The following is a 10,888-nucleotide window of genomic DNA, read 5'->3' on the forward strand; positions in this document are numbered from 1 at the left end:
TCCTCCTGGGGACTGCCCAGGGCCTGTCATCTAGTCATCATCTGCAAACAAATGGTGGGACAGAACGTTCAAACTCAGTATTGGAACAGTACTTAAGATGTTTTATTAATTATCAACAAGACAATTGGACCGATCTACTTCCTTTCACAGAAGTGGCTTACAACAACGTGGTTCATTCCAGCACAGGCTACACCCCATTCCAAGTGGCAATGGAACAAAGTTTCAACCCAATGCCCGAACTGCCTGTCAATGAACTCACCATCCCTTCCGTAAAGGAGTGGATTACATAATTTCAGAATACATGGCCAGTAGTGAGAAAAGCATTAGACAAGGCTAGGGAAGCATATAAAGTGCAAGCAGATAAGAAGCGGGTTGAACCTAAGCCATTTAAAGTGGGAGAGAAAGTATACTTGCCCACAAAATACTTAAAATCATTGCAGCCATCAAAGAAATTATTACCAAAATTTGTAGGACCGTTCCCTATAAAAAGAATTATCAACCCAGTGACAGTTAATAACTTAATCCCACTGTAGTTTTTGCATTCAGTCTTGTTATCTTTCCCTTTAAATGGGAAGCACTAACCACATTCTTTTAAATTTTACTAACAGCATTCTGTTAAATATTAAACAAGACACATAGCTCTTCCACAAGGAAATGATATATTTTTAGATTCCTTTGGTTATGCCAACTGAATCTCACCATTTCCCACTATTCTTATAATATTTAGGTTTTCCTTTTAATTGACATTTTTCTTGGACATTAACATTTCTAGATATATTTGAATTCTACTGTTCAAAGTATCTAGAATTCCCATGTAAATTTTAAAAGTAGTCCTTATAAAATTCCCTCCCTTCGGTGTCATCTCAAACTATACCATTTTTTTTAAAAAAAAGTTCCATTTACCCCGTTGGAGGCTTTTGATCTAGTTCTCTTTCAACCCCTTCCAAAGCAATTTTTAAATTTCCTTCAAATAACCCATATGCTTTACTACCTTAAGGCTTCAAACTCCGCTGTTTTCTCTGTCTCATATCCAGTATGTTCAACTGGGACAAAATATTAGTACTTGCTTTCTAAAAACAGGCTTTAATATGCCAATGCTGCTATTCTGTATTTTTACAAATCATGCGCCATGTATAATTACTTTTTAATTTATATCGTGCAGTAATCTCTTATATATATTGCAGGTTCCTGCCTACGACACATGCGCAGTAAACAAAAATTACATTAGAATAACAAAAGTGTCATTCAATTCTGGTGATTGTGTCTTATTGTTCAGTTTCTGAAGAACTTCTAAACGAACTATTGCCTGGCTTCTGTTTGATTTAATCAGGAAGTTAATAATATATTTAAGATAACAGCCTTTAGTTTTTAAAATGTTTAAAAGTTGTTCATGATATTGATACTGTTGTTGTTTTTATAAAGTTGTGCGTGCTTATAATGTGTGTGTTATTACGTTTAATATGGACTAGCATAAGGAGAGTAATCTGTGTGAATTAAAAGCCTAAATATTTTTTGTTCATTTTCATTTCAGGAGCACAGAAGTCATGAGCACAGTCTCAGGTACTCGGAGTTCAACCATCACTTTTACCGTTCGGCCAGGAACTAGCCAGCCCATCACACTTCAGAGCAGAGTCCCAGACTATGATAGCAGGACATCAGGAGCCAGACATGCTCCAAGCCCAGTGGTTTCACCAACAGAGATAAGTAAAGACATCCTGCCTGCTCCTCTGACTGCTGCTGTTCCGGCTGCATCTCCTTCTCCAACTCCTTCTGATGTTTATAGCCTACCCAGCCAGCCTCCTTCCGGGGACCTCTTTGCTTTGAATACAGGGCGCAGCAGGTCTCCTTCTCCCTCAATATTGCAACAGCCAATCTCAAATAAGCCTTTTACAACTAAACCTGTCCACCTGTGGACTAAACCAGACGTGGCAGATTGGTTAGAAAGTTTAAACTTAGGTGAACATAAAGAGACCTTTATGGATAACGAAATAGATGGCACTCATTTACCAAACCTTCAGAAGGAAGACTTGATAGACCTTGGAGTGACTAGAGTTGGTCACAGAATGAACATAGAAAGAGCCTTGAAACAGCTATTGGACAGATAAGAATGGTTGGTCTTGCCTCACAAACCTTTGTTATAAATAGAGATAGGCTGGTATCAAAACACCCCAAATGCCTTGGCTCCCCAAGAGTAGCACCAAATTAAAAAGCATCCATTAGATTGCAAACTTATGTCAATTCCATGTCAATCCACATTAATGGGACCAAATATTCTAAAAACGGATGGGGCAAATAAGAGAGAAGAATGGAAATAATTGTGAACTAAAAAAAAAGAACAAATTTGTAAGCTCCGACCCTATTGATATTATCTCAAAAGTTTATACTTTAATTGCTGGTACACACACAAAAAAAACTATCACTCCTTTTTCAATGTATGGATTGGTTTTTCTGTTAGAAATGCCCTTCTGATTGAAAAATGTGTCACCTCTTTTTGGTTAAAAGCCACAGATATTTCTCCATGTACTATTAACATGTTGTGTCCAGCTCTTTTTGCAATCTGCTTTCATATGACTAACATTTTCATATGATTGTTGGACTCAGTCCCATTGCTGTGGTCAGACATTTTCTCCTTTCAGATTTTCTAAACTGAATCTTGGTTATTTCTGCCACTTAATTTTTCTGCTAACATTCATTTTTTTCATGATGTATTTACTGATTTTTAAAAAAAACTTCCATACATTCACAGCATTGCCAGAATTTTTTTTAAAAAAGTGTCAGATGTTTTTGGCTAATTATGATGTTGATTTCTTTGGAAGTGAAATTAGTTTTTTTTTGTCATCCAGTGTAATTCTGTTATTTGACTTTAAGGCTTTATTTTCCTATTTATGTTTAGTGCCTTTCCAAATTGCCAGATAGTTATTAGGCATGCTTTTTTCATTTATAATGCAGTATAATGTGTGAAAGATATGTAAGAGATCTTAGCTGCCTAAAATAAAAGTAAAAATATTTGTAAGAAATTGGAATTGAAGATATCTGTGCACAGAAAGACGGTAGTTCAAATTAAGATCTTTTCCACATTTCTTTGTGATGGACTGGGATGATAGGTAAGTAATTTCAGGGTTATATTTTCAAAATAACAAGCATTCATCAAGCCTGTTTTAATTTCTCTTATATAGGATTGAGTTGTTTGGACAATATTGCACAAGACCTTTTCTTTGAGGTGGAAACAGGTATCAAGATTAGATGTCTTCTCTTTTTACAAGCGCATCTGCGAGTGTGGAATTTTTTTTTGGGGGGGAGTGATGCTTTGGCTTCCCAAAGAGAGTTAAGTTCTACTTTTTAAAAGAACTTTGCTTTACATAAAGGGTTACTTTTGCTGGATCAAAGTGATCACATGTGATAGTGGATTTTATTACCATTGTGATCCCCATAGTATCATAGAATATTGAATTTTCCTTCTGCAATTTTGTATGTGGATGCACAAATCAATGCACAAGCTGCAGTTGACAGTCACAGCACAGAGGTGGCTTCTTCACTTTCAAGAAGGTCTTTGGATCTTTGACCTCCTTATTCTTTCCTGCTTAAGAAAACCAGCTGTTGATGAATCTACTGGCACAAGCCTGTTTACTTTATGGAAATGGATTTAAATCTTTACTTCTGATTGTATTAGGAAGATGTTGCCTGGTGTCTATAAGAAATATGAAATGAAAATATTAACAAAAGTACATGTTACAGAAGTAGTTTTATGAAAACAGGAGGTACCTATTATATATGCAAGGGACAATTTTTCTAAAAAATGGAGATCAAGAGTTTCATCCTAACAATAATGTTTTGCTTAAAATTGAAATACAGGATTGTTCTGTGCTTCCTTCCCATACAAACTGATGTGTTTTAGAACCCACTTAGCTTGCAAATTAAAGAAAAGAGAAGGTTGAGACAAAATCACATTCAGAACTGTTCATGAAAAAGAAAATTGAGTGGATTTTTAAAAGCATAGTCCTTTGGCAGACATATATTTTCTGATTTGGTAGCTTCTATGAAATTTAGAATATTGTACTTTCTCTCCCGCCATAAATAATCCACATTAACAATGTTGTTGGTTCATAGTGTCATGAATAATTTAGCCTGTACATGTGTGGTTGCTTAATAATTTAATTGGAAGGCATCTCAGTTCATTTTTTAATATGTCCCAGCCTATCTCTAATTATAATTTTATTTTCTCACAACTGAATGTCTAATTAGGGGCCCACAATAGCCCTGGGATTAGTACATAAAGTTCAGCAATTTCAATACTTTTCTTTACTGCAAGTTTAAATAGTTGTACAGATAGTTTATAAGCACAATATTTTAAGAATATAAGTGGCTGGTCTACTGGGCAGCCTTTGTGCCACTTCAGTGCTAGAAATTTGAAAAAAATGTGGTTTACTACTATTTCTGTGGAATAAGTATTAAGTCTTGACCTTTTTAAATCAATATCATTTGGATGCATCTGAACCAGCAGAGCTGTGTTATATTTTCTATCTTTACTAAAACTTCTTCAGATGATGTCTCTCCTCAGACATGGTAGCAATCAATAATACCATGGGTAATTATTAAAAAATATAGTCACCTCCTCCTGCTGCTATCAAAACTGGTCCTTTACGTTATTGTCACTTAGAACCTTTTCAGATTTCTTTCAACACTTGCATACTCCAAATGGATTTGTAATTAAAATCAAGTTTCAGTGCAAAAAGATTGAAATATTGATACAACGTTGTATCTAGAGGACAATCTAGAGGACAATCTTCACATATTTGATAGCAACACAATTTTTATTTTGATGGGGCAAGGGAAGGGTGTAAAAGTAAGATGATTTTGACATCATTGTCTTCCATTTGGTGATAATGCAGAAATCGGTAAATAAACCATGATGCCATGCTCCTTTTTATTTCTCTGAGTGCAGTTGGTGTTACCTCTATAATGTGCCAGAAAATGCATCAGGACAATTGATAGAAGAAGGGAAAAAGGGGGGAAATTACTTTCAAGCTGTCATAATATTCTATTGTTTAATATATAATGATATGTGATGGTACCCTCTTTCTTAAAAGGGATCTCTTGCCCATGTATCTTTTCAGGCACTTAAATAGTGAGTACAATATAATTATTAGAGAAGATTTTAAACATCAAAGAGCTAATGAAATGATTTATTTTTTAAATAATGTATGATTTAGAGTAACAGGGCGTGCAAGGAATTGCTTTGTATCAAGAAGAAAAAACACCTTTGGCAAGCTGAAATAGCTTTTAGCATTGTTTGATGGCTTTATAATAGAAAGCAATAGCAAAGGATGCAGAATTGTCTCCTAGCATTTTGGTCAATACTGGAACTGTCAGGAGTAGATTGGCCCTTTTAATGTTATGCTACTTTGATGGTGCAAAATACAGTGATAAAAATAATCTTGTTACGATATTCCAGGTTTTAGGAACAACTTTTGTTTATATACTGTAATTTAATAAATTGCATTTACATGCTTAGTTTCTGTAATATTTGTGTATACAATACCAAAATCACACAAGATGTAAATTGTGTATAACTACAGACTCCTTTCCCTAGGTGTCTAGTTTTGATTCATATATTATAAAATGACTATATGTGACTGTTGATTTACAGAATTTACATATCACAGAAGCTAGCTCTTTGTGGTACCTAAGTTAATAAAAGTGATTTTTCTGAGTTCCTTTACAAATAAGCATTATCCAGTTGATCTGGCAATGACTCTATGTATGAGCCTAAAATAATGGTAATTTTCTCATTACATCTTTTTCTTTTTCTTTTTTAGAGAGTAATGTTTTTGCTATGGTTTGTGAAACAACTATGTTCACGTTATCTATGTTGCTGTAATTTTTTGTGCTTTAATTCCTCCAATTTCCAACTGATTAAAACAAATCAAGCTCCTGTAACTTGCACTTTCCCTAATCCTTACTACTCTTGTATGGCAACCAAAATTACTGTAAGAAATAAATATCATATTGCACTAAGGTTGTGATTCTGATTACAAAGAGCAAATCCAGTCTGATTTTTTTTATTTCTAAAGAGTTGCCAGACTTTCCATTTAACATTAAACTGTTTAAAGTTCCTTTTTTAAAGTTTGTGATTTCCATGGAATTTAGAGTTAAAGCTCTCTGAAATTGATCCTGAATGAATTCCTATTCCAAAATGAGAAATGCAGTATAAAGCGCATGATAGAAAACATTTATATATCTTGGACTGATTTGTTTTGTTTTATCAGAAAAAAAATTCAACAGGATTCTGAACTTGAAATGATTATTATCATTTCAAGTGATCATTAATACAGTGAACTGGTGAAACATTGATTGAAAGAACAAGTTAAGGGAGGGGGAAAAAGACCTTGACCCAGAATTTTTTTATTTAAAATGTATTTCATTTATAAGCCTAACCAATAATAATGGATACCACCAATGTATCACCACCAGAGATGGCTCCCTGATAAGTCATAGTCTCCAGCTTGAGAAAGAAAACATTGCCTGAAAGCTATCAAAATTGACCCATTTGATCAGTTATTTCCCCACATGCAAGCATAATATATTTCTACAAGACTGAATGGACTTAGTTCCTGCTCCCCTTCTTTGCCATTATCTTTTGACAGATGGGCTTACTTATCATGTGAAGGAGTTGTTAAGGCTGTACTTGCTGTTAGGATTTTTTTTTTTTATGGAAGTAAGTTACACATCTGATTTGTAGGTATTTTAGGTTGTTTCAATACTTAAGCAAGGCTTCAAATTTCCTTCGAACTATAAAAGCATATTTAATTTTTACCATTATCCAATCTTTTCTCCAGCTCTAAATGGTTTATGTGCTAAATGATCCTGTCAGGAGATCCTTCTTAGTTGCATCACTTTCCGTGAACGGAGGAGCTTTAATTTGAGCTTAGAGTAGTTTCCAAATAGTTTTTCAATGCATTTGAATATCTGGAATAACAGACGAGATCTGCATATCTTCTTTCTTGTTAATGTTTGATTCAGGTACCCTTACCATGGAGAGGTATTATTATCTTTATATAGTTAGAGATATACTTTCACTGTTGTTGTTGTTTTTTACAAATATCCACAGCTACCCTCTTCTGAAACCATCAGGGCTATGTGCACTTCAAGTTTAATAACTTTCCTGAAATAAACCTGATTTAAACTATTTGTTTCTTCTAGTTCTTCTCTTTCAAGAGGACAAGAGTTACGTCAAGAGGGTTCTCAAAAGCAATTTGGTTAAGTTGTATAACTATAACAGAAAAAACAAACCAAAGTACCCAGGGTAACTCTCAGGTGTTTTGAACTGAATTGTAAGAAATAATGTAACAAAAATGTACTTTTTAATTAAAAGGGCCAATTTAGCATCAGTGTATCCTAGTAATAGCACCTTGTTCTTTTTTATCAATGGATTCTGTCAGTGAACATCTTTATAAAAAGGTCCAAATTGTTTCATGTTTGGAAAAAGCTTTCAACCCTTTCAGTATTAAAACAATGATTTGATGAATCATCAAAGCATTTTGATATAATAAATTCATAGGGTTCACATTAATAAATGTTTATACCTTGCAGTGTTGCAAGGCCTAATTTGTGTATTTTGATGACAGAAATGCAATAGTTTGTCTGACATGTAGCAAGCCATAGATCATTGTTTTTTTTTTAAATTTGGTAATTTTGAAATGATTTCAACTCCCAGAATTTCCAAGCCAACATTTTAAAAGTATCAAGTTTGAAAAATGCTGCCACAGATCTTAATTATACTCACTCTTAATTGCATTAGCTGAAGAATGTATATAAAGGTAGTATGTTTCTTTAAAAATCTTTTTTCTTTTATTTAGTTATTTTTCTTATTTATTATTTTTTAAAACATGTACTTAATGAAGTTATTTAATGTTAGGGAAGTAGAATGTACAGTGGGGCTTATGACCAGAATTGAGCCCAAAATTTTTGTTGTTAAGTGAGTCATTAGTTAAGTGACATTTGCCCCATTTTACGACCTTTCTTGCCACAGCTGTTAAGTGAATCACTGCAGTTAAGTTAGTAACAAGGTTGTTAAGTGAATCTGGCTTCCCCATTGACTTTGCTTGTCAGGTCACAAGAGGGGGTCACATGCCCCCGGGACACTGCAACTGCCATAAATACAAGCCAGTTGCCAAGCATCTGAATTTCAATCACATGACCAGGCGGATGCTGCAATGGTCATGTGAAAAAGTGCCATTGTAACCTTGAATGGTCACTAAACAAACTCTTGTATGTTGAGGACTACCTGTATTGGCAAGTTGAGCATGTTATTGTTGTTGTGATTCAGGGTCAGCCTGTGGGTTCGGCAGTTGGGTCGGACGAATCAGAGGAGGAGGGGGGTGTTGAAGACCTTGCTGAGGGGGTTGAAGATCTTGCTGATGATAGCCCTCAGGCAGGCCCCTCCCACTTGGTCACCATGGAGACCCAGCTGTGTGAGCCTGACAGTGTGAAGATGACCCACAGCTGGCCCTGTTCAAGGACGCCCGACGCAGGAGGCAGTCAAGTAGGAGTAAACAGAGGAAGGCTGTGGGGCTTCTCGGAAGGAGGCAGAGAGAGGCCACGCCCTGAACTCTTTATAAAGGGAATGTTTGGGGAGGGCTGGTTTGCTGAAAGCAACCGCTCAGATAGTGTTTCAAAGCTCCGGTATCTTGGTGTCTTGTTTGTTTTTGTAATAAATTAGGCAGACGTATTCCAGCCTCTTGCCGTCTGTAAAGGGGTTGCCTTTTCTGCAAGGCCGGTAGCAGGCTGGTACAGAACAATTGTAAATCTCCAGCTTAAATCGCTGAATGAATAGAGCTGTCTCTAGACAAGTTTTAATTTGTAATTTCATGATCAAAATAAGCAATAAATAGGATTGTGAAATATTAAATAGACATAAGTTGTATGTAAATATCCACATATTTCAGCTTCACAGGATTTTGGTTCTTTGCTAGAACACTGAAATCTACCAGTGAAGTTCTGTTCAGGATGGTAGAAAATTTACAAATGGGAATTCCAAGCCTCGCCTTCTACCTAAAACCACATCCTTGTTAAGCAGGAGAGCAGCACATAGTTTTTGTAGAATTAATGAAGTGAACATTTTTCATGAATCCAAAAGGGTGTTGGCAGATGAAGCAAGCCAGCTATGTATGGTTTAGAAGGTTGGCTATTTCAGTGAACTAGGAATATGAAGCAAGGCTTTGTCCAAGTCAGCAGAGAAATCTTTTTCAATTGATTGCACTTAAAAAAAGGTTATTCCAATGTACCCTGATGCAGAAAACTGCAAGCAAGACACGTCCTAGTTTATCTTCAGAGTACTGAAATGTTTATATTTGTACTGTATTTGTCCAGATGAACAAGCGATTGTAGCAGAACTCAAACACCAGAGGGAGTTGCTGCAGTTATTTCTGATAATTGTTAGTTTCTGCATCTTGGTTCATAGTTTTAAGTGGCATGGCTTCATAAAGAACTCTCTGATAAATTGAAAGACAAAAAGGACAAGTATAAAAAGTGGAAAGAGGGGCACATAATTAAGGCAGAATATCAGCAAATAGCCCGAGCCTGCAAAGACGAAGTGAGGAAAGCTAAGGCTCAAAATGAACTAAGTAAACAATAACAAAAAAGCTGCTTTCAAAATGTAAAAAACAAGAAAAAACTGAAGGAAATGATTGGTCCATTAGTGGGGGAAAGTGGCAAGAAGGTGACAAGCAACAGGGAGAAAGCAGAACTATTTAACTCATTTTTTTGCTTCTGTCTTTACACAAAGGGAAAAAAACAGACCAACCTATCAAAAATAGTGCCATAAAAACAGAATAGAAACACAAGATAGGCAAGAAAATGGTAAGTGAGCACCTGTGCAGCCTAGACGAGTTCAAATCACCAGGATCAGATGGATTACACCTCAAGGTTCTCAAGGAACTGGCAGATGTGATCTCAGAACCACTGAACTATATTTTTCAAAGATCCTGGAGCACTGGGGAACTACCAGAGGACTGGAAAAGAGCTGATGTAGTTCCCATCTTCAAAAAAGGAAAAAAAATGGATCCAGGAAATTACAGACCTATCAGCCTGACCTCAATACCTGGGAAGATTCTTGAAAAAATAATCAAACAACAATTCAGCCAGCACCTAGAGGCAAACAAAGTCATTACTAAAAGCCAACATGGGTTTGTCAAAAACAGATCATGGCACACAAATCTTATTGCATTCTTTGACCAAGTGAAAAAATTAGTGGATCAGAGGAACGCTGTGGATATACTTTACTTGGACTTCAGTAAGGCATTTGATAAAGTAGATCACAAACTACTACTTGATAAGATAAAAGAATGTGGGTTAGACAGCATCACCACCAGATGGATTCATAGCTGGCTGACCAGCCATACTCAGCGTGTGATCCTCAATGGAACCGCATCTACACGGAGGGAAGTGTGTAGTGGGGTGCCCCAGGGCTCTGTTCTGGGCCCAGTGCTCTTCAACATCTTCATCAACTATTTGGATGATGGGATAGATGGGGAACTCATCAAATTTGCAGATGACACCAAGCTGGCAGGAATAGCCAACACTCAGGAAGAAAGGCTTAAGATACAGGAGGATCTGGACAGACTCGAACACTGGGCGCTATCTAACAAAATGAAATTCAATGGTGAAAAAAGTAAGGTTCTACATTTAGGCAAGAAAAATCAAATGGACAGGTATAGTATAGGGGGTATGTTGCTGAATAGTAGTAACTGTGAAAGGGATCTCGGAGTCCTAGTGGACAATCACTTAAATATATGCCAGCAATGTGCTGCAGCTTCCAAAAAAAGCCAACACACTGCTAGGCTGCATTAACAGAGGGATAGAATCAAGATCACGTGAAGTATTAATACCA

The 10,888-nt window shown here is 36.0% G+C and overlaps 1 protein-coding gene across 3 annotated transcripts in view; it reads left to right on the plus strand.

Moving 5' to 3' along the window:
• SHANK2 (SH3 and multiple ankyrin repeat domains 2) overlaps positions 1–6,067 on the plus strand; it is a 407,794-nt gene extending 401,727 nt beyond the window's left edge. For 2 of the 3 annotated variants that reach the window (XM_081341780.1, XM_081341782.1), the window contains one exon: positions 1,532–6,067. In XM_081341780.1, the coding sequence (XP_081197906.1) occupies positions 1,532–2,105 (574 nt within the window). In that variant the 3' untranslated portion in view covers positions 2,106–6,067. The remainder of the gene's footprint in view (positions 1–1,531) is intronic. The other variant, XM_081341781.1, reaches the window with a different exon arrangement.
• The last annotated feature ends 4,821 nt before the right edge of the window (positions 6,068–10,888 follow it).

This window comes from Vipera berus, assembly GCF_964194415.1.
Source record: "Vipera berus genome assembly, chromosome: 1".
Lineage (NCBI taxonomy): Eukaryota > Metazoa > Chordata > Lepidosauria > Squamata > Viperidae > Vipera > Vipera berus.